The sequence below is a fragment of the Somniosus microcephalus genome, chromosome 7 (assembly GCF_052327205.1).
Source record: "Somniosus microcephalus isolate GS21.2 chromosome 7, FLI_Smic_1.0, whole genome shotgun sequence".
Classification (NCBI taxonomy): domain Eukaryota; kingdom Metazoa; phylum Chordata; class Chondrichthyes; order Squaliformes; family Somniosidae; genus Somniosus; species Somniosus microcephalus.
This window is the reverse complement of record NC_140993.1, coordinates 83,443,276-83,468,152: the sequence shown is the minus strand read 5'-3', so window position 1 is coordinate 83,468,152 and position 24,877 is coordinate 83,443,276. Positions and strand designations below refer to the sequence as shown.

The following is a 24,877-nucleotide window of genomic DNA, read 5'->3' as shown; positions in this document are numbered from 1 at the left end:
TCTCACTTTACAGGACTTTCTGAAGAACAAAATTGTGGAGAACACAGTAGGTTACCACAATTCATGAAATAACATTGGGAACATCCGATATTAATTCGACAGAAGAGGTAAGTAAAGGGGATAAGGGAATGGAGTTCCTACAATGTCTACAGGACTTCTTTCTAACCCAATATGTGAAAAGCCCAACCAGGGAGGATTCGCTATTGGATCTAGTTATGGGGAATGAGCCAGAGCAGATAAGAGAAGTAAAAGTAGGGGAACATATAGGCAATAGTGACCATAATATAATATGCTTTAAGATGACAACAGATGACATAAGAATATCAAAAGCCAAGTTAATAGATTGGAGAAAATCTGATTTTGAGGGGCTGAGAATAGAAATTGGGAAGATAAAATGGGCAACAATATTGGCAAACAACGATGTAGAACGACAATGGGAAACATTTAAAATGTTCTTCAACAGAGTGCAGGAAAAATATATTCCGCTAAAAGGGAAGAACAAATTAAGCTCCATGGATGAATAAAGACATAAGGAAACAATTGAGGGTAAGGAAAGAGGCATACATTAAGTATGTACAGACAGCAGAGGAGTGCATGATAAGAGAAAATATGAAGGGATTAGGAGAGAAGTCAAAAAAAAATTAGGAAGGCAAAGAGGAACTATGAAATTAAATTATCAAGGAACATAAAACAAAATAGTAAAATATTTTACAGGCACATCAATAAAAAAAGGTATAAAAACAGAAAATGCTGGAGAAACTCAGCAGGTCAGGCAGCATCTGTGAAGAGAGAAACAGAGTTAACGTTTCAGGTCGATGACCTTTCGTCAGAACTGGAAAAAAGCAGGAAATGGAATAGATTTTTAAGCAAGTGTAGTGGCTGGGAAATGGGGGAGGGGATGAAAGAACAAAAGGGAAGTGATAGGATAGAAGGCAGGAGAGATTAAGAGACATTGAGAGACATTAAGAGATATTTAAGGCAAAAGGAGATGGTAATGGGACAGGTTAAGAAACAAAGGATGGCTCTAGATGAAGTGTAAATTGCGCTGGCAGAATGGAAGACAGCTGCCACGTGGGAGAGAAGAACAGAACAAAAATGTGGATAAAAAATATATATATGATAGGGGCTGGGGTTATGACCTGAAATTGTTGAACTCTATGTTGAGTCCAGAAGGCTGTAAAGTGCCTAATCGAAAGATGAGGTGCTGTTCCTCGAGCTTACGCTGAGCTTCCATGGAACAATGCAAGAGGCCGAGGACGGTGAGGTCTGAGTGGGAATGGAGCGGTGAATTAAAGTGACAGGCAACCGGAAGCTCGGGGTCCCCCTTACGGACTGAACGGAGGTGTTCCGCAAAGCGGTCACCCAATCTGCGTTTGGTCTCCCCAATGTAGAGGAGACCCCAATAAAAATGTAGAGGAGACCACAATACAAAAAGGAAGGTTGGGATGGGAATAGGGCCATTAAGTGAGGGACAGGACAATACCACAGGTAACGATAGGGAAATAGCAGAAATATTAAATCATTATTTTGCTTTGGTATTTACCAGGGAGATAGAACAGGTGGACATGACATTGGATGATGAGATGAGCAACGAGATAAGTGCATTTTAAATAAAAAAGGGAATATATTAAATAAACTAATAAACTCAAAGAGGATAAAACCCCTGGTCTGGATGAATTGCATCCACGGATTTTAAAATAATCTAGGGAAGAGATAGCAGAGCCTTTACTACACATATTTAATAATTTGTTAGAAAAAAAGTGTCGTGCCAGAGGACTAGCGGATACCTATATTTAAGAAGGGGGATAGAACACGTCCAGGGAATTATAGACCAGTCAGCTTAACATAGGTGGTAGGAAAAATACAGTAATGGAATCTCTACTAAAGGAGAAAATAGAAGAACATCTAGAAATGAAAAGTATAATAATGAATAGTCAGCATAGATTTCTAAAGGGAAAATCTTGCTTGACCAACCTTATTGAATTTTTTGAAGAGGTAATAGATGTAATTTATCTAGATTTTCAAAAGGCCTTTGATAAGGTACCCCAATATAGACTAATGAATAAGGTCAGAAAATGCAGAGTCAGGGGACAAGTAGCAGAATGGATTGCTAGCTGGCTTCAAGACAGAAAGCAGAGCGTGGGAGTAAAGGGTAGCTATTCACAGTGGCAGAAGGTGGGTAGTGGTGTTCCACAAGGATCAGTGCTGGGACCACTGCTGTTCACAATTTACATTAACGATTTAGACTTTGGAATCAAAAACACAATTTCTAAATTTGCAAATGATACCAAATTGGGGGGATAGTCAATACTGAGGAGGACTGCAACAAATTGCAGGGGTACATTAATAAACTTGCAGAATAGCAAATAATTGGCAAATGAATTTTAACACAGACAAATGTGAGGTATTACATTTTGGTAGGAAGAATAAGGAGATCACTTATCACTTGGAGGGTGCGAATCTAGGCGGGGTAGAGGAACAAAGGGATCTCGGAGTTAAAATACACAAATCACTAAAAGTTGTGGCACAGGTTAACAAGGCCATTAAAAATGTAAACCAAGCATTAGGATTTATTTCTAGAGGGATTGAATTGAAAAGTAGGGGAGTTATGCTAAACCTGTATCGAACCTTGGTTAGACCACACTTAGAGTACTGCATGCAGTTCTGTTCGCCATATTGTAAAAGATATAGAGGCACTGGAGAGTGCAGAGAAGATTTACAAGGATGATACCAGAAATGAGGATATACATCTCAGGAAAGGATGAACAGGCTGGCTCTCTTTTCTCTTGAAAAAAGAAGACAGGGGTGACCTAATAGAGGTCTATAAAATTATGAAAGGTTTTGATGGAGTGGATTCAGAGAGAATGTTTCCACTTGTGGGGATGAGCATAACTACAGGCCGTCAATATAAGATAGTCACCAAGAAAACCAATGGGGAATTCAGAAGAAACTTCTTTACCCAAAGAGTGGTGAGAATGTGGAACTCGCTACCACAGGGAGTGGTTGAAGCGAATAGTCATAGAGTCATACAGCACAGAAAGAGGCCCTTCGGCCCATTGTGTCTGTGCCGGCCATCAAGCCTTGTCTATTCTAATCCCATTTTCCAGCACTTGGTCTGTAGCCTTGTATGCTATGGCTTTTCAAGTGCTCATCTAAATGCTTCTTGAATGTTGTGAGGGTTCCTGCCTCTACCAGCCTTTCAGGCAGTGAGTTCCAGATTCCAACCACCCTCTGGGTGAAAAAGTTTTTCCTCAAATCCCCTCTGAACCTCCTGCCCCTTATCTTGAAACTATGCCCCCTGATTATTGACCCCTCTACTAAGGGGAAAAGTTCCTTTCTATCTATCCTATCTATGCCCCTCATAATTTTGTACACCTCAATCAGGTCCCCCCTCAGCCTTCTTTGCTCTAAGGAAAACAACCCCAGCCTGTCCAGTCTCTCTTCATAGCTGAAGCGCTCCAGCCCAGGTAACATCCTGGTGAAACTCCTCTGCACCCTCTCCAATGCAATCACGTGGCGACCAGAACTGCACACAATATTCCAGCTGTGGCCTAACTAGCATTTTGTATAGCTCCATCATAACCTCCCTGCTCTTATATTCTGTGCCTCGGCTAATGAAGGCAAGTATCCCATATGCCTTTTTAACCACCTTATCTAACTGTCCTGCTGCCTTCAGGGATCTAGAGGCAGGTAGAGTGGTAGAGGCAGGGTGGTAGAGGCAGGAACCCTCACAACATTCAAGAAGCATTTAGATGAGCACTTGAAACACCATAGCATACAAGGCTATGGACCAAGTGCTGGAAAATGGGATTAGAATAGACAGGGCTTGATGGTCGGCGGGGACACAATGAGCCGAAGGGCCTCTTTCTGTGCTGTATGACTCTATGATGATTCTATGTATATGCACACCAAGGTCCCTCTGATCCTCTGTCCTTCCTCGGGTCCTACCATTCATTGTGTATTCCCTTGCCTTGTTAGTCCTCCCAAAATGCATCACCTCACACTTTTCAGGGTTAAATTCCATTTGCCAGAAATTGGCCAGAAAAAGCAGCAAACCTGAGGATTGGGAGCAGTTTAGGATTCAGCAAAGGAGGACAAAGGGATTAACTAAGAGGGGGAAAATAGAGTATGAGAGTAAGCTTGCAGGAAACATAAAAACTGACTCAAAGCTTCTATAGATATCTGAAGAGAAAAAGATTGGTGAAGTCAAGCGTAGGTCCCTTGCAGTCAGAATCAGGGGAATTTATAATGTGGAACAAAGAAATGGCAGACCAATTAAATACATACTTTGGTTCTGTCTTCACAAAGGAAGACACAAATAACCTCCCAGAGATGTCGGGGAACATAGGGTCTAATGAGAGGAAGGAACTGAATGAAATCAGTATTTGTACTGGTAAAATAGATAAGGGAGAACCAGTGGATGTGGTGTATTTGGATTTTCAAAAGGCTTTCGATAAGGTCCCGCATAAGAGATTAGCGTGTAAAATTAAGGCACATGGGATTGGGGGCAAGGTATTGACTTGGATAGAGAACTGGTTGGCAGACAGAAAGCAACGAGTTGGAATAAACGGGTCTTTTCCCGAGTGGCAGGCAGTGACTAGTGGGGTACCGCAGGGATCGGTCCTTGGACCCTAGCTAGTCACAATATATATTAATGATCTGGACAAGGGAACTAGATGTAATATCTCCAAGTTTGCAGACGACATAAAGCTGGGTGGGCATGTGTGCTGTGAGGAGGATGCCGAGAAACTCCAGTATGATTTGGACAGGTTGGGTGATTGGACAGAAGCATGGCAGATGCAATACAACGCAGATAAATGCGAGGTTATCCACTTTGGTGTCAAAAACAGGAAGGCAGATTATTATCTAAATGGCAGTAGATTGGGAGAAGGGGAAGTGCAATGAGACCTGTGCGTCCTTGTGCACCAGTCGCTGAAAGTAAGCATGCAGGTACAGCAGGCGGTTAAGAAGGCAAATGGTATGTTGGCCTTCATAGCGAGAGAGTTTGAGTACAGGAACAAGGATGTCTTGCTGCAGTTGTACAGGACCTTGGTGAGGCCACATCTTGAGTATTGTGTGCAGTTTTGGTCGCCTTATCTGAGGAAGGATATTCTTGCCAGGGAAGGAGTGCAGCGAAGATTCACCAGACTGATACCTGGGATGGCAGGAATGACGTATGCGGAGAGATTGGGTCGATTGGGCTTGTACTCGCTGGAGTTTAGAAGAATGAGAGGGGATCCCATCGAAACTTATAAAATTCTAACAGGACTAGACAGACTAGATGCAGGAAGGATGTTCCCGATGGTCGGGGAGTCCAGAACCAGGGGTCACAGTCCAAGGTTAAGGGGTAAGCCATTTAGGACAGAGATGAGGAGGAATTTCTTCACCTACAGAGTGGTGAACCTGTGGAATTCTCTGCCAAAGAAGGCAGTAGAGGCCAATTCATTAAATATATTCAAGAAGGAGTTGGATATATTTCTTAAGGCTAAAGGGATATGGAGAGAAGGCAGGAACAGAGTACTGAATTTGGATGATCAGCCATGATCTCATTGAATGGCAGAGCAGGCTCGAGGGGCCGAATGGCCTACTCCTGCTCCTATGTTTCTGTGTTGTAGGGAAATGGTGTTAGGGAAATTGATGGGATTGAAGGCCGATAAATCCCCAGGGCCTGATAATCTACATCCTAGGGTACTTAAGGAAGTGGCCCTAGAAATAGTAGATGCATTGCTGGTCATCTTCCAAAATTCTATGGACTCTGGAACAGTTCCCATGGATTGGAGGGTAGCTAATGTAACCCCACTATTCAAAAAAGGTGGTAGAGAGAAAACGGGGAATTACAGACCGGTAAGCCTGACATCGGTAGTGGGGAAAATGCTAGAGTCCATCATAAAAGATGTAATAGCAGAGCACTTGGAAAACATTGACAGGATCGGACAAAGTCAACATGGATTTACAAAAGGTAAATCGTGCTTGACCAATCTACTGGAACTTTTTGAGGATGTAACTGGTAGAATAGATAAGGGAGAACCAGTGGATGTGGTGTATTTGGACTTTCAGAAGGCTATCGATAAGGTCCTGCATAAGAGATTAGCGTGTAAAGTTAAAGCACATGGGATTAGGGGTAAGGTACTGACTTGGATAGAGAACTGGTTGGCAGACAGGAAGCAAAGAGTTGGAATAAACGGGTCTTTTTCCGAGTAGCAGGCAGTGACTAGTGGGGTACCGCAGGGATCGGTGCTAGGACCCCAGTTATTCACTATATATATAAAAGATCTAGACGCAGGAACTAGATGTATCATCTCCAAGTTTGCAGATGACACAAATCTGGGTGGGCGTGTGTACTGTGAGGAGGATGCCGAGAAACTCCAGTATGATTTGGACAGGTTGGGTGATTGGGCAGATGCATGGCAGATGCAGTATAATGTGGATAAATGCGAGGTTATCCACTTTGGTGGCAAAAACAGAAAGGCAGATTATTATCTGAATGGCAATAGATTGGGAGAAGGGGAAGTTCAACGAGACCTGGGTGTCCTTGTGCAGCAGTCGCTGAAGGTAAGCATGCAGGTGCAGCAGGCGGTTAAGAAGGCAAATGGTATGTTGGCCTTCATAGCGAGAGGATTCAAGTACAGCAGCAAGGCTGTCTTGCTGCAGTTGTACAGGGCCTTGGTGAGACCGCACCTTTAGTATTGTATGCAGTTTTGGTCACCTTATCTGAGGAAGGATGTTCTTGCCATGGAGGGAGTGCAGCGAAGATTCACCAGACTGATACCTGGGATGGCAGGAATGACGTACGAGGAGAGGTTGGGTCGATTGAGCTTATATTTGCTGGAGTTTAGAAGAATGAGAGGGGATCTCATTGAAACTTATAAAATTCTAACAGGACTAGACAGACTAGATGCAGGATGGCGGGGGAGTCCAGAACCAGGGGTCACAGTCTAAAGATAATGGGTAAGCCATTTAGGACAGAGATGAGGAGGAATTTCTTCACCCAGAGAGTGGTGAACCTGTGGAATTCTCTACCACAAAAGGCAGGTGAGGCCAATTCATTAAATGTATTCAAGAAGGAGTTAGATATATTTCTTAAGGCTAAAGGGATCAAGGGATATGGGGAGAAAGCAGGGACAGGATACTGAATTTGGAGGATCAGCCATGATCTCATTAAATGGCGGAGCAGGCTCGAGGGGCTGAATGGCCTACTCCTGCTCCTATCTTCTATGTTTCTATGCCACTGTTCTGCCCATCTAATCAACCCATCTATATCCTGTAGCCTAAGGTTTCCCTCCTCGCTATTTACCACACCACCAATTTTTGTGTCATCTGCGAACTTACTGATCATACCTCCTACATTCATCTCTAAATCATTAATGTACAGTACAAACAGCAAAGGACCCAGCACCGATCCCTGCGGTACACCACTGGACACAGGCTTTCAGTCACAAAAACAACCTTCGACCATCACCGTCTGCCTCCTGCCACTAAGCCAATTTTGGATCCAATGTGCCAAATTGCTCTGGATCCCATGGGCTCTTACCTTCTTGACCAGTCTTCCATGTGGGACTTTGTCAACAGCCTTACTGAAGTCCATGTAGACTACATCAACTGCACTACCCTCATCCACACACCTAGTCCCCCCTCGAAAAATTCAATCAATTTGGTTAGACGTGATCTCCCCCTGACAAAGCCATGCTGACTATCCTTCATTAATCCTTGCCTCTCCAAGTGGAGACTAATTCTGTTCCTCAGAATTTTTTCCAATAATTTCCCTACGACTGATGTTAGGTTTACTGGCCTGTAATTCCCTGGTTTATCCCTACTACCCTTCTTGAATAATGGTACTATGTTAGCTCTCCTCCAGTCCTCTGGCACCTCCCTTGTGGCAAGAGAGGTTCTAAAAATTTGTGTCAGAGCCCCTGCAATCTCCTCCCTTGCCTCACACAGCAGCCTGGGATACATCTCGTTTGGGCCTGGGGATTTATCCACTTTTAAGCCCACTAAAACCGCTAGTACCTCCTCCCTCTCCATACTAATTTGTTCAAGTATATCACAATCCCCTTGCCTGATTTCTATGCCTACATCGTCCTTCTCCATAGTGAACACAGATGCAAAATATTAATTTAAAACCTCACCCACATCTTCCAGCTCTACACACAGATTGCCACTTTGGTCCCTAATGGGCCCTACTCTTTCCCTGGTTATCCTCTTGCCCTTAATATACTTATAAAACACCTTGGGATTTTCCTTTATTTTGCCCACCAGTGTTTTTTCATGCCCCCTCTTCGCTCTCCTAATTTCTTTTTTAAGTACCCCCCTGCAATTTCTGTACTCTAGGGCTTCCACTGTTTTTAGTCCTTTGTATCTGCCAAAAGCCTCCCTTTATATCCCTTGACATCCAGGGTTCCCTGTGCTTGTTGGTCCCACCCTTGACCTTTACGGGAACATGTTGGCGTTGTACTCTCTTTCCTTTCTGAAAGACTCCCACCACTCTGATGTGGATTTTCCTACAAGTAGCTGATCCCAGTCCAGTATAGATGCATTTAAGGAGAGGCTGGACAAACATATGAGGGAGAATGGAATAGAGGGTTATGCTAATAGATTTAAATGAGGAAAGACGGGAGGAGGCTCGAGTGGAGCATAAACACCGGCATGGACTGGTTAGGCCGAATGCCCTGTTTGTGCCGTATATCCTAGGTAACCCTATGTGATCTTAGACCTATGTAGGCTCCTGAATCTTCCCTTCAGCATGCTAATGCCCTGTTTACTTCTAATTTGTGTGTGAATGTGAACCTTGTAGCATTCCTTCACTTCATTGGTAGACTTTCTTCATGGTTTTTGGACAGTAAAAAATTCAATTACTGAGAAAAACTGATGGCTTAAAAATATTTTGAGAAATATTTTGAATAATTAAAATGGTTCATTTGTTTCTACTTTTAATTTTTTAATTATAATTCTTTGGACCATTCCGGATTGATTGTTTTCATAACTTATTACAGATTCTCATTAGATGTTTTTGAGTTGCTTACCTTGCTTTTGATTCATACCTTCCCTACCTCTTCAGTCCTGATTGGCTGCTGTTTTACTTTGTCAAAGTATGAAGACAAAAGTGTGAAACAGAAAATATGTGTGACAAACAGGACTTTTAAAATATAAATACTGTATAGCAAAGTAATTGCCATACTCTTACTAAAGACAATAATTTTTATTTTGTACTTTTAATTGTAAAGTTGCTGGAGCTTAAACTGGAAGAATTCTACTTTGAGCAAAATCCACTGTTGAAAAAACATCTTATTTCGTCAACACAACAGAATGAAGTTTTAACTCTCCAGGTAATTATTAGAGATTACTGGAGATATTTCTGACACACCACAGCACAGCAGTGGGGGCAGTCCATGTATTCATTAAGTAAGGTAAAACTGTAATGAGCCAATCCTCTCTTCACTGAGGATCTAAAAGAAATTAATCCAATTAGCTGTTTATTTGTGCTTGAGCTGCTTCATAGCTGCAACATTTCTTGATATGAATATTGTGATATATATACTGTGAGTATGCTATTCACGTGATAAAGGTGAAATAAAACCATGTATAGTTCCACCTCAAATCATGTACAATAGCATTTCAGTTCAAGTTACATGATTGAGCCACAGAAGACTGCCACGATATTGATTCCCGGTCAAAGAAAAAAAATAAGCTTATACAAAATATAACAAACTTGGACTCTAGAAATTCCAGTTCACAAAATCACACGATAAATATAAGCGGCCGCGTTTCCCATATCAGCTCATCTGTCCTGAGAGAGGTTACAGTTACCATTTTAGGGTTTTTGGCTCAGCTACCCTACCTGGAACTCCATTCCACATGTTGATTGAACATAAGAACCTCAGAAATAGGAGCATGAGTAGGCCATATGGCTCCTTGAGCCTGCCCTTTGTGTGAAGGAGAATTTCCTGATATCAGTCCTAAATTTGGCTTTTGCTAGTTTTAACCTATGCTTTTTTGTCCTAATTATTATTTGCATGTACTTTACAAAATAACATTGCATTATAAGGATATAATGGGGGTAATTTTCAGCTTCACTGTGTGGGCGGTAACCTGGTGAAGTGGACCGCCCACCCACTGTAGAATCAGCCTGATATTTATCCCATTGAAATGGCGGTTGATCTGCTCTGCCAGGTTACCACCCAGCCGGTGAAGTTGAAAATGACCCCAACATGTCATGAGAGTCGCGAGACGTTAATCAACTGTTTTTCACTTTAGTGCTTTATAATATATTAATCCCCTCAATATATTCTATTTTATGCACCCTGTTTGTTATCCTATATATCTTATAAATAAATTCTATACTAGCTGGAGTGCCTGGTGGTGCCAAGGCTTTTTTGAGGGCATGTTGTTGTTGAAAGAGAGAGAGAGAGTGACTGGGGGGAAGAGAGAGAGCGACTGGGGGGGAAGAGAGAGAGCGACTGGGGGGGAAGAGAGAGAGCGACTGGGGGGAAGAGAGAGAGCGACTGGGAGGGAGGGGAGAGGGAGGGGAGGTGGAGGGGGGGAAGGTGGGGGAGGGGGAGGGGAGGGGGGGTGTGGGGGGGATGGGGGGGTGGGAAGGGTGGGGGTGGGGAGGAAGGAGGGGGGAGGGAAGGGTGGGGGTGGGGAGGAAGGAGGGGGGGAGGGAAGGGTGGGGGTGGGGAGGAAGGAGGGGGGAGGGAAGGGTGTGGGGGGGAGGGGGGAAGGGAGAAAGGGAGGGGGGAACCAGCAGACACTCTCCCCTCTGCCGTCGATGGCTCCGCGGAGCTCTGTGCCGCCCCACGCACTGACATGGCCCAGCCGAGCGCAGCGCCCCGGTCAGCCTGAGCCCCGCCCTCCCGAGCCCCGGCTTCAAGACTGCCGATTGCGGCTGGGCCTGCGCTGGAGCCAAGCCCCAGGAACGGGCGTGAGCTGGCTTGAGGCTGAGAGAGAGGGCCGGGCCCGGTTACTGGGGTAACCCTTCCCCCCCCTTCCCGCTCTCCCGAGCACCGGCCTCCCGAGCCCCACCCTCCCGAGCACCGGCCCCCCGCCCGAGCCACGGGGGGGGAAGGAGAGAGAGAGCCGCCGCTCCTCCGGTCGATGTGTTGCGGGTCGACCCCTGATGAGCGCCCGATCAGCTGAGCCTGAGCCCCGCAGTGACCGCAACTCACCTCCCGCCAGGCTCCCTCCCGCCCCGCCAGCCTTTACCAAAATGGCGGCGATGGCTATGCCCGGCCCAGTCCCACGTCGCCAGCCTTTACAAAGATGGCGACGATCGCGGGGCGGGCCCAGCGGGAGGGGCGGTGCCTAGCTCGGGCGTGGCTGGGCAACAGAGGCCCAGGCTTCCAGGCCTGCAAAAACGGTGAAAGGTAGGAAAATTATAGAGGTTAGAGAAAAGATTTACAAATTAATTAACTTTTTTTAAAAACAATTTGACCTAGAAATTCAGTTGCGTTCGCCAGCCGCTAACGCCATAAGAGGGGTAGATTTGCAGCGCTAGGCACTTAGCGCCCGGGCGCAGAACGATCTGCGCCTACGCCCAACTTCAGTTGACATTTAGCGCCGGCGCAAAGTGTTTGCGCCCGCTCAGCTGCGCGCGCAGCTTATGACGTCATTTCGTCGTGCAACGCTGTTTGTGCGCCCCAAACCGGAAATTCAGTGGCGCCCGGCCAATGTGGGCGTGGCGCTGTTAAGAACTGTGAAGTGGAACGCAACAGAGGCCCTGTGGGCCTCGGGGAGCGCTAATTAAAGGGCACTTACACTGACCTATAAAGCTCAGCCATTCTGCTGCAATGACTTCAGTGCTTTGGATTTCTGGACAGAGACCAAGGAACAGAGCTTACTGATTTGGGACAACATAGGAGAGGTATTTTTGGCTTCTGGCCAGAGCTTGGAAATTTGAATCATTGTGATTTAACTGTTTGCAAGTTTATTATGGGGGCTGTATGGGGTTCCAACCCTCAGTTCCAGCATTATGTGCGAAGGGCTCGCAGACGCTGTGTGAGAGGGCCAGCCATGCCTAGACGCAGAGGGGCCATCAGGCGTCGGCAATGTAGGCCTTACCCACTCAGGGAATACCGGCAGCAGGTGTCCTATCTCACCATGACTGCCGCGCATTGTGTTAAGAGGCTGTGCTTCAGAAGGGAGGTGGTTGCAGAGATCTGCCAGCTGCTTCACAGAGATCTGCGTCCACAGCTGATGTGCAGGACGTCTCTCTCGGTGGAAGTGAAGGTCACGGTGGCTCTGAACTTTTATGCAAGCGGCTCCTTCCAAGCCGCTGCTGGGGACATAGCGAACATCTCCCAGTTCGCCGCGCATCGCTGCATCCGGCAGGTCACCAATGCCCTTTTCGCGAGGAGACACCAATTCATCTCCTTCCCCATGACCCTAGAGAGGCAGGAGCAGCGTGCAGTCGGATTTGGCAGGATCGCGGACTTCCCCATGGTGCAGGGCGCCATTGACTGCACGCATGTGGCTATGCGGGCACCTATCGACAATGCCGAGAATTACCGCAACCGGAAGGGCTACCATTCCCTCAATGTACAGCTGGTGTGTGACCACAGGCAGCGCATCTTAGCTGTCAATGCCCGCTTTCCAGGAAGCAGCCACGATGCATTTATCCTGCGCCAGACTACTGTGGCTGACTTGTTCGAGGCACAGCCTCCACCAAGGGGATGGCTTATTGGGGACAAGGGCTACCCTTTGTGTACATGGCTCATGACCCCGCTCCGCACGCCCAGGACCCCTGCGGAGGAGGCATACAACGAAAGCCATCAAGCCACAAGGAACATCATAGAGCAAACGATTGGCATCCTCAAGCAACGGTTCCGCTGCCTGGATCGCTCCGGCGGATCTCTACAGTATTCGCCGGATAGAGTCTCCCAGTTCGTCGTCGTTTGCTGCATGCTGCACAACCTGGCTATCCGCAGGACTCAGGCACTGCCACCTCACGTTGGACCACCACCTCAGGAGGACGAGCAGGAGGACCATGAGGAGGAGGAGGAGGAGGAGTACCAGCCCAGGAGGGAGCCACAAGGTCCAAGGGCCGTCCGCCGGCGGCTTATTGAACGACACTTCTAGGCCCCCTGTCAGGGAATGACTTGTGGCAATGAACGCACCTGAATGCAGCCGCTCCGCAAGCCCTCAGCCGCTTAACGCAACAACCACTGGAAACATGACACCTGGACAAGCTGAATAAATAAAAAGCTTTATTTAACAAACTCAGGGCCCTTCCCACATGAAACAGAAAAACAGACAAGACCCCCAAAAAACAGTCACAAAAATATCTCACTCCCACAACCTGGGGAGGAATAACAGAACTTGCCCATCCAATTGGCCTTCATCCTCGGCCTTACCAAAATAAGCCCCCCCCACAACACAAACACCCCCATATAAAAAAAACCGTTGCCAACACACTCTACTGGGTGTGACGAGAGGGCGAGTCCTTGTGCAGCCTTGTGCGGCCCCTGCCCGACCTGTTGCTCCGCCTCAACCTGGGCCCTGTGGGTGTTGCAAGGCTGGGGGAAGGCTCCTGAGGGGCAGAATGCGTGACGGCAGATGCCCTTGGGGGTCGGCCGCGAGTTGCTGGACACCCCTGTCCTGTGCTGCCGCGAGTTGCTGGACACCCCTGTCCTGTGCTGCCGCGAGTTGGTCGACACCCCTGGCCTGTGCTGCCGCGAGTTGTTCAACACCCCTGGCCTGTGAGTCCCCGAAAGCGGCCACACTATGAGCCAGGGACTCAATGGCCTGAGGCAACTGTCCCACAACCCCCATGAACTCCTTGTGGCGGTGCTCAGAATCCGCGGACATTTCATCTAGGAGGCGCACCTCCTGGGCGAGGACCGTCTCCGGACTGGAGGCCGGACTCTCCCTCTGGGGAGAAGGCCGCCGTTCTGCCCGACCCTTCCCACGTGCCTGGACGCCACTGGGCCCAGGAACTGGCCTCCCCTGCAACACTTGCCCCCTCTGGGGAGAAGGCCGCCGTTCTGCCCGACCCTTCCCACGTGCCTGGACGCCACTGGGCCCAGGAACTGGCCTCCCCTGCAACACTTGCCCCCTCTGGGGAGAAGGCCGCCGTTCTGCCCGACCCTTCCCACGTGCCTGGACGCCATTGGGCCCAGGAACTACACCCCCCTGCAGCACTTCCCCCTGGCTCTCCTCCAGGCAAGACGTCTCCCCTCCATTGCCATCCCCTGGCGCGGATGAGGCTTCGCCCGATGTGCCGCCTTCCTGTTGGTCCTCGTCGTCCTCCTCTTCCGAGGGACTGGCACTCTCAGCTTCAAGGACCTCCTCCTCACCAGCTGAAAGCAGGAAGGCACAAGAGTAGCTTTAGAGTGAGGACAGGGCGTCAGCGAGGGAGGCATGAGTGATGGAATTCAGCGCATTGGTCGGACAGTGGCAAAGGATGTAGATCTGATGCGCTAGGGGAACGAGAGAGGTCCAAACGGTCATGTCCTTACCATTGGGTCGCAGCACAGGGTCGGCATCTCCAATGGCAACAGGGCCAGTCACCCGGCCACGCATGAGTCGAGCCACGCTCTCCTCCAGCTCACTGAGCTCCTGGAACTGTGCACGGCCTCCCCCGGTGACATTCTGGCTCTTCAAATTCCGGGCTATCTTGGCCTGCAAGAGAAAGGACGGCCTCTAAGTACATTGTGGTGGCCTGTTGTTGTGTGCACTGCCTCCCATGGTCGAATAGCTTGGCCAGTGTGGTGCCCTGTTGTTGTGTGCACTGCCTCCCATGGTCGAATAGCTTGGCCAGTGTGGTGCCCTGTTGTTGTGTGCACTGCCTCCCATGGTGGAATAGCTTGGCCAGTGTGGTGGCCTGTTGTTGTGTGCACTGCCTCCCATGGTCGAATAGCTTGGCCAGTGTGTTAAGTGTAGAAAGTGCTATTGAGGATCATGCCAGTGCCATAGCTGCTGGATGAGGGCTGGCCATTAGGCCTTTGAGGTCCCTTTGCCCATAATGTGAGGTGCACATGCAAGGATGAGGAGGACACTGGAAAGGGTACTCACCTTGACCATCCGAATGAGGTCGTTGTACTTCTTGCGGCATTGGTCACCAGTCCTGGGGACATCGCTGTTGACTGACACCCTGTGGGCGATTTTCCTCCAGGCTCTCCTGTACTGCCTCCTGGGAGCCTCCTTGCCACTGTCCGGGCACAAGATCTCTTTGTACCTTTCCAACCCCCTAACCAGCACCCTCAAAGCATGCTGGGAGAAGCGCTGCGCTCGTTCACGGGCCTTCTCCATGGCTTCAGGCGCTATTTGGGTCCACCAGCAGTGTTCAGGCCTAGCTGCAGGGCTCCACTATCCAGGGCGTGGCTGCAGACCAAGTCGACCCTTTCCCCTTTAAGAGCTGGCCGGCGTCAGGGTGTCTGCTGTCAATCAAAACATGACCGCACCTGTGCTGCGCCCGGCCTCGGCGTTATCAGTCCGCACCGCCGGCTTAGCGCCTAAAGATAGGAGTGCAACGCCAGTTTCAGCGCTCGCCCAAACTCTTGGCCAAATCTACTGAATTTCGGCGAACTGACCTGCACTTTCCGGCGGGCGCTAACTTTAGCGACCGCCTGACTTTACCGCCCCAAAAGTGGCTATACTGAATTTCTAGGCCACTGTTTTATATATATAGATATAGTAGTCAGTATAGAAAGAAAAAAAATCTTACATTTATATAGTACATTATCAAATCTCTCAACCTTCTCGAAGCACTTCACATACAATGAATTACTTTGAAATGCAATGATTGGCTATCTAAGCTATTTTTGCACAACAATATCCTATTTACAATAATGACAAATGAGTTTTTGGTGGTATTGGTTGAGGGAAGAATGGAAAGCCACAATTTGGGGAGAGCTCCTTGTTCTTCATATAGCGCCATGGAATTTTTAATGTCTGCTTGAATTGGCACACATGTAGATGGGGCCCATGTTTAACATCTCATTTGAAGGATGACACCTGCAACAATGCAGCACTGCCACAGTACTACATTAGCGTTTCAGCCTAGATTGCAGAATACATATTATGAATTAGTGCACCTTATGCAATGTTTGCGTGCCCAAATGATTTTCTTGCTATTAAAATTGATAAAGATACTAGCTAGCTGCGCAGATGAATTATAAAATGCTTCAGTAAAGTAAAATAAAAATGCACATTCTGAAAATCTGAGTAAAAATAAAATGTTGGAAATACACAGCAGATCAACAACTGTAACGAGAACAGACTGGTTATGTTCTTGATGTGATGAAGGGTTCCAAACCTGAAACATCATATCCTGTCCTTTCTCTTTACAGATGCTGACTGACCTGTGTATTTCCAACATATTCTGTTGTAAAATGTTTTCATGAATAATGTTGTTGATTGCTGAACTTATTCACATCTTTTAGAATACTCATCTGGTTTCTGTTAGCCATGTAAAAAATCAATAAAATACATTATGTGGATTTTAATGCTGAAAATAAAATTACAAAAATGTTTATAACTACAGAGATCAATATGTTAAATTCCTCGAACAACTAATTTGAATTTAAGCAGTAAGTGTAGAAGTCTTCCATTTTCTCTTTATAACTGAGTGATAAGCAACATAGTTCTTCTGAATAGCTTTCATTGTGTTTATTGCAGGGGCTCTGTTCAACTCTTGCAACAAATTAAACACATTTCCTGGAATCTGGAATTGTGTTTCTTGGCCTGCATTCAGAGAATTATTGAACTTTACTAATTGACCTCAGTAGCCCATGCATAGACTTGTATTTTAGTAATCATTTTGGCTCAGATCTAGCAACATACACTGCAGACCATTTGTCAAACTGAAGCAGAATCCTAGCCATTTATATCCTGCTTGTAATGCCTAAGACTAGTTTTCTTACAGTGAAATAGGTACAAATGGCATTTAGTTGAGAAGCATGAACAAAGACAATGTTGTTACATTTTTGTTTTGCTGGAGAAATGTAAATATAATTTCCAACTTTCAATCTTTAGAATACTGAATTAAATGTATAGTGTTTGCTAGAGAACAGAGAAGAAAAAATGAATACAATGGCCCATATTTTCCGATGCCTACGGGTGTGTAGGAGCTGTGTACCCACCCGTAGGGACATCAGAAATGCTGATTTCAGGCATGTGAAGCGCATGCGCTGAAAACCGGCATTTCCGATCTGTCAAGAATGCTCTTGACAGATCGGACGCCTGCCCTGAAGAAGGCCCCGTGTGAGCAGAGAGTTCCAGTTTCTGCAGAACCTCCGCCCACTGAAAACCCTTAGAAATCTTACGCCTGGTAAAAGCAGGCGTAAGGCCTGCTTTTACCAGCATAAGAGTTGAAAAAAAGTAAAAAAAAAAAAAAATTTTTCATTCATTTATAATTAGAAAATACTTTTTAAAATGGTAAGTTTATTTTTAGCCCCGTAAAAAACTTTAATTATTTTTTTCAAAAAATTAAATTTTTGTTTAAATTATTTAATTTAATGTAATTTTAACTCATTTAAAAAAATGATGGTTTTTGAAAAATGTATTTCATGTTTTACTGTGTTTTTGGGGTGATCTCCATTCATATATTTGACAGGTCTATCTGTCGAAAGTATGAAGGGAGATTCACTTCTCCTATTGGCTGGCCTGGCCCACATAATCCCAGGGACGCTTGCGAACTGCATACGCCCCTGGGATACATGGGCCCTGCGCATTTTGACTGTGGAGAGGCACAAGAGTAGAAGAGGGCGATTTTCCTGGAGCCATCAGGCGGGCTTTCAGGCGTGTGGGGGGGGAAAAATCGCAAAAATCGGGGGTCGCGAGCCCCCCCCCACCTGATTCCACGCCCCGTCCAATTTTCACCCAGGCGTTTCTGTCTGACCCGAATCAGTCCCGCCCGCAGCAGGTGGGACTGGTCTTCGGGCACCTTAATCACCAATAATTGGCATCTATAATGCCATTTTAAGGGGCCCTTGCTATTTTCAGCCTTTTCCCACGTTAAACATGCCTGGTGGGAACCCTGCTGATGAAACCTGGCGTGAACAATATCGGATTGCTGACTATCAGCTGCAGGTCAATCAGGAAAGAAGAGGTTTAATCAGACATCATTTGTAGGTTGCAGGACCTTGTTGTTCCAGGCTTGGGGCAACTTGTTCCAGGCTTAGGCACAGCTGTGGAAGGTTGGAGCCTCACACACTTCTCCAGTGTGAGCTCCTGGGAAGCCCCTCTCGCCACCCTCACTCAGCGCTTCCTCAACGGAGGCATCTACCAGAAGCATGGGAGGCCTTCGGCGCAGGAGAGACCCCCCAAGCAGGGTCTACAGACACAGGGTCAGCTACCTCAACATGACTGAGCAGCAGTGCCAAAGGCGGCTCCGACTTTCACGAGAGGTAGTGACTGACAGCTGCGCAATGCTACAGCAAGACCTGGAGCCCAGAGCACCAGGTCGACACTCCTTACCAGTGGCCATCAAAGTCACCACCGCACTCAACTTTTTTGCCTCAGGCTCATTCCAGGGATCAGCAGCAGACATTAGCGGCATCTCCCAGGCGGCCGCACACACTTGCATCACGCAGGTAACCGATGCCCTCTTTGCCCTCGCGCACAATCACATCCATTTCACCAGGGATCGCGCAAGTGTGAGGGCGCGAGCGCTTGGATTAGCTCATATGGCAGACTTTCCAAGGCTGCAGGGCGTCATTGACTGCACACATGTGGCCCTTAGGGCACCCCATTGCAATCCAGGAGTTTTTGTCAACCGCAAGGGCTTCCACTCCCTTAACGTTCAGCTGGTGTGTGACCACAAGAAGGAGATTTTGCATGTTTGTGCCAAGTACCCTGGCAGCTGCCATGACTCCTTCATACTGCGTCAGTCTACTGTGCCTCCGCTATTCAGGCTGCCAGATGAACTTCAGGGATGGCTACTTGGAGACAAGGGCTATCCCCTGCGGACTTGGCTAATGACGCCGTTGAGGAGACCAACCAACGAAGCTGAGGAGCACTACAACTCCAGCCACATTTCCACCAGATGCATTATCGAGCAAACCATCGGATTGCTGAAGATGCGCTTCAGATGCCTGGATAGATCAGGTGGAGCCCTACAGTACTCAGCAGCCAGGGTCTCCAAAATCGCCGTGGTTTGCTGTGTACCTCACAACATGGCACAGCGTCGTGGCTTGCCGATTCCTCAGGACCAAGTGGCTCCTCACTGACCCGCCTCGGATGAAGATGATGCTGAGGAGGAGGAGGAGGAGGGCGAAAATGACCATCCTGCAGAGGCCCATCAACCAGCGGCACCATTATGCGAGAACATTGCTGCCCGGGATGCAAGGAACGCACTCATCCTGGCCAGATTTGCTTAGCCTAGTACATCAAACACTGTAGCCTTGCTGCTTCTTACCTGAGCATGGACAATGGCCAAACCTTGCACATTCCTACCTATTTGACCAGCATCCTGACAACTGCAAGTAATCCTAAGGCCTCAATGTGAAACCCCTATTCGCCAAATGACACACGCCACAACTGCAGCAGTTGCCATCAGATTTTTTATAAACAAGATACTGATGACATAATAACTATATACAAAACTTTTCACCCAAGTGACTACCCTTGTGATTAGTGGTGCTTTATTTTTCTCTTACACGTGCTCCTACGTAGTGGTTCTCCTGTGGCTTCAGGAGATGTAGAGGCCCCGTGCTGACTTTCCTGCTGCTCCTGTCTCGACACCTTTGGCGGGCGTCCTCTGGGGTGGCGAGCCTGTGAGGGCTCATCAGCAGTCTGCTGTTCCTGCGGCTGTGCAGGGGTTGAGACGCCTATCTCACTTGGGTGTGGACTCCGGTGGGGCTCTGACCGAGGGCTCTGCAGTGGCATGAAAGTGTGAGCACATGGAGAGGAGCCCCCACTTCCTTGAGGTGTGCCAACAACCTCCCTCTCATGGGTCAGGTCCCCCTCAGCGCCTGCAAGTGGCTGGAGAGTACCTTGCTGCACATCAGTGGGGCCATGGGGACCCGTATCTGTACTGGAAGTCCTACTCAGAAGGACTTCCATGAAGGTCTGGTTTCTGTGTTCAATAGATGCCCATCGCTCCTCAAGAGATGTCATTCTATTCTGAACACTCACCATGTTTTCCATACCCTGGCGACTAAGCTCCTCCATGGCCATAGCCCTCCTCTCCTCGGCTGTAGCCCTCCTCTCCTCTACCGTAGCCATCCTCTCCTCTACGGTAGCCAGCCTTACCACGGAGGTAGCAATCTTCTCCACGGAGGTAGCAATCCTTTCCGTGGTGATGCGTTCATGCGCCAATGACTCCAATAAGGCTCTGCTCATGTTCGCTCTGGACTCCTCCATTCGCTCCACACTCGCAGCTACCCTGGAGACAAAACCTGCCAGAGACTCCTGCATCTGTGCATGGAGATCCATCACCTCTTCTCTTGCGGATGGACCCAGAGGCAGAGGGTCGACATGCAGCTGAGCTGAGCTGGCAGAGTCCTGCGCCCTCCGACGAGGACTCTCCACTGCCGTCCCTGTCTCCACAATCTGCTGATGCTCACTTGTGAGCTGTGAAACACCAGGTGACAACACTACTCTATGTCCCGAAGGTCCCCCCGAGGTGTGAGTGTCTGCGTTGGTGCTGGGTGCGCTTTCTTCTGCTGACGCTGCGCCCTCAGAGGTTGGAGCTTCCTCTGAGGAGTCTGGCTGCTCAGCCTCTTCCTCCTCCACAGTGGGGACGGGGGCTCTGGATGGTCCTGTGGGGGATTAAAGGAAAGAGTTAGAGATGTGATGCCAAGGTTACATGCACGTTGGATTTTGCAGATGTTCATAAGTCCAAATGCTGTAGCTTCAGAATCATAACAGCGACTCATGCTATGTCAATGAGAGAGATGGAAAACTATTCTGTCACCAGCTTGCGGGACTGCCCCTGTCTCTCCTTCCCCAACTTCCGCAGCCACATCAGCCCCGCCAATTTCTAGCACTCCTTCCTCCCAGGGGGTCAGGTGGGCTATTGAGAGTGGGCCTCCTCCAGTCCTGGCTCGCGCTCTGTTGTTGTGAGCTCTCTTTTCCTGCAATGAGGGAGACAAGTGGAGTTTGAGTGAGAATGAAGGAGTGAGTGTAGAGATTGCATAGCATAGATACTTAGAGGGAGACAAAGATGGTGCGAGGCTGCAAGACCAAGGGCCCTCCCTGTGTGTTGTCAGTTGTATTAAAAGCATCAGAGTGAGAGGGAGTGTGAGGACTGCATGGTGGAATAGTTATGTGAATGTGAGCATAGAGAGAGAGGGAATGGGTAATGGTGCATGGATGTGACTGTGAAGTGGGATGTGGAGGAAGAGCGTGCTAAAGCTGAGTGCTTGTGGGGAAAAGCAATAGGGATCAGTTTGAGGGTGATGGAAACTTCATACTTTCTTTTCCTGTATGGTGAAGGTCATGGAATCGTTTCCGACACTGTATCCAGGTTCTTCTGGTGACTCCCAGCGAGTTGACATCTGCTGACACCTGCATCCTTGCAGCCTTGGTCTCAGTGGGAGGCCTCTTCCTCCCTGACCTAGGGAAGAGGACCTCCCTGTGGGCCCTAACCCCATCCAATAATGCCTGCAGTGAAGCCTCGTCGAATTTGGAGGCAGCTCGGGGTCTGGCACTGGCCACAGCTGCTGCAGGCTCCTCTGCCATCCTGTATGGTTCGTTTGGAAGCCTGCAGAGGAAGCAATGCTTGCTGTGGACCTTAAAAGCACCACGAATGATGACATCATACTGTGCGACTTTCTGACTGGAAATAGTCAATTAGCAAGGGTTCCCACACGCTGGAAATGAATTGGCCAATTGAGGGAAAATTGCATCAATCTGGCAGACCCATTTAGATTTGTGTGGGAACCCTGACATTCGGGGAACCCGACAATTCCCCACACCTGCAGGAAAATCGCCCCCGAAGTGTCCGGACCTTGGGAGTCCTCAGGTAAGTTCGTAGATTTTTTTCCGATAGGAGGCATCCGCATGCAGGAAGCCTCCTATCGGAAATTACGGGCCACAATATTTAGGTGGGAAAATGACTTGATATAATGCTGTTGCCATAATGGATCATTTTCTTCCATTACTCCACTGCTGCCTGGGTTTGATTCATGACTGCAGCTGATGCTCTGTTCTGGCAGTCAAGTGTGTGTCAAGTTTTATTATTGATTCTCAGAGTATCACGTGTGAGTATACACCAGAGGCAAATCTGACACTTACCATCCAGCAGCAGTTTGATTTGATCTCTGTTAGTGTAAGCCATACTGACAATTGGAAATCATTTCCGACATCCCATAAGCATTGCAGACACTGATGTCTGGATACCCTTCACTCAACAATTTACCAGCGATTCCCTGGCTATGTACCTGGTGGCATATGTTTAAACTGTTCTTTGATAAACCTTTAGGTGACGATGATTTTGAAAGTGAAGAATAAAGTGAAAACAACAAATTTGCATTTCAAATTGGTAAAATGTTAATGATTAATAGTGCCATTGGTGTAGTATTTTGATATTAGATAAATCCCACATCAATCTATCATAATACCATTATATTCCTAGCCACTGTGAGCATGCATTATGGAGAAGTCTGTTGTGGTCCAATTTTTAATCAATGCAGTTTTAATGTTGCAATGATGCAAATGTTGCAATTTAACTGGGGTTGAAGTTATATTGAATTGGCAGTGCATCAAATTTTGGCTAGCCATGTGAGATGGATTGCCTTACCAGAAAGCAATGTGAAACCAGCAAGATAAGTCTATGATGTTGGTATCAGTCTCAAACCGATAACTTTGTCTTTAAATGTCTGCCTTGATACTTTGTTCTCTATATGTCTCCAAGGAGATTAATGGGATGTAGGTTAATTTTCTTTAACCAATGAATATCTTTACAAAGTGCCTTGTTTCACTATTACACTGCACTTGTAGTGGTTATGTACAACCAATGCCTATATTCTCTAGAGTTTAGAACAATGAGAGGTGATCTCATTGAAACATACAAAATTCTTACAGGGCTTCACGGAGTAGATGCAGGGAGGATGTTTCCCCTGGTTGGGGAGTCTAGAACCAGGGGTCACAGTCTCAGAATAAGGGGTCGGCCATTTAGGACTGAGATGAGGAGAAATTTCTTCACTCAGAGGATGGTGAATCTTTGGAATTCTCTACCCCAGAGGGCTGTGGAGGCTCAGTCATTGAGTATATTCAAGACAGAGATCAATAGATTTTTGGATGTTGAGGGAATCAAGGGATATGGGAATAGTGCAGGAAAGTGGAGTTGAAGTAGAAGATCAGCCATGATCTTATTGAATGGTGGAACAGGCTCGAGGGGCCAAATGGCCTACTCCTGCTCCTATTTCTCATGTTCTTATGTTCTTAATGTAGTTCAGTAACAAAAGAAAGAATCTGCATTTATATAATGCCTTTCATGACATCAGGACATCCCAAAGTGCTTTACAGCCGATGAAGTACTTTGAGCTGTAGTCACTGTTGTAATGTAAGAAAATGTGGCAGTCAATTTGCACATAGCAAGACCTCACAAACAGCAATTAAATCAATGACAAGATCATCTGTTTTACTGATGTTGATTGAGAGATAAATGTTGACCAGGACTCTGGGAGATCTCCCATGCTCTTCTTCGTTAAGTGCCATGGGATCTTTCACTTCCACTCAAAATGGCAGATGGAATCTCAGTTTACCATTTCATCTGAAAGGCAGTATCTTCAACAGTGCAGCATCCCTTCAATACTGTACTGAAATTTCAACTCAGATTATGTGCTCAAGTTTCTGGGGTGGGAATAGAGCCCACAACCTTTTGACTCAGAGGCCAGAGTGCTACCACTGAGCTAAAGCTGACAAGCTTAATTTCATTCATGCATGTCCTTTATTCTTATAGGGTGTTGTGCTGTGCTGGAATTATACATTTGAAAGTCTGATTCTCTTTGCCAGCATTTTTAATTGCAAAGGCAATGTAAATCTGTAAGTGTAAACTGTATTTAACCACCACTGCTATTGCATAACTCCAAATGCTGATGCAGTCTAACTATAGGACAGTGTGCAGTTGTCACCATATTACTGTATTTATTTGTAACAGCTGTTGATTCTGTGGCCAATTTAACTTCACAACTGGAGTTCATGCGGTGGGGGGTGGTGGTAGAAGAGAGTAATCACACTACTCATCATTGACCACAATTGGTAAGGAATATATGTTAGCAAAACATATGACAAAAACAAAATTTTATTGCGTTTAACAATAGTCAAGCAATGGAATCAGAAATTAACTAAAAACTAAATAGTAGCTGATAACTTTTTAAAATATTAGGCCTGTGCACAAAAAATAAACCATGAAGCACTGGCTCGAATATTTACTTGGCGGCGCGCTGAGAGCGGGATGGGGTGGTCTACCGGTAGCGCGCGGGAAACATGGAAGTAGCTGCAGTGCAATTGTCAGTGGCTTTTTAACCCAGCCACTCATTTACATCCTTCTTTCCTGACCAATTAATGCGAGCGGGCGTGATGCTGAGGTATTTAAAGGAACTCTGCAAAGATGACAGTTGAAGGATTGTGGAGATGGGAGAAAGATAGGTAGCTGCATACAATGGAGACTCAACGTTCCACAGCTGCCCCTCACTTTAGTGATGCCTCCCTGGACCTCGTGGCAAGGTGCAAGGGCCCGCAGGGAGGTTTCATTCCCTGCTGAAGGGAGGAGGAATCCAACCTCACTAACGAAGAAGGCATGGCTGGAGATAGTAGAGGAGGTTAACAGCGGGAGTGTGGTGCCACACTCCTGGATACAGTGCAGGAAGCGATTTAATGACCACATGAGGGCCGGAAAGGAGCCTACTCCTGCATGTCAGTCCTTACACCAACGTATCTTGCAGATGCATCCATCCCTCTGTCTATGCACTTCCTCACATCCCCATTTGACCAT

General features: G+C 47.3%; 1 protein-coding gene across 4 annotated transcripts in view; it reads left to right on the top strand.

Moving 5' to 3' along the window:
• Nucleotides 1–24,877, top strand: part of lrrc69 (leucine rich repeat containing 69) — a 93,914-nt gene that overhangs the window by 48,202 nt on the left and 20,835 nt on the right. For all 4 annotated transcript variants that reach the window (XM_085992682.1, XM_085992683.1, XM_085992680.1 and 1 more), the window contains one exon: nucleotides 9,222–9,323. In XM_085992682.1, the coding sequence (XP_085848808.1) occupies nucleotides 9,222–9,323 (102 nt within the window). The remainder of the gene's footprint in view (nucleotides 1–9,221; nucleotides 9,324–24,877) is intronic.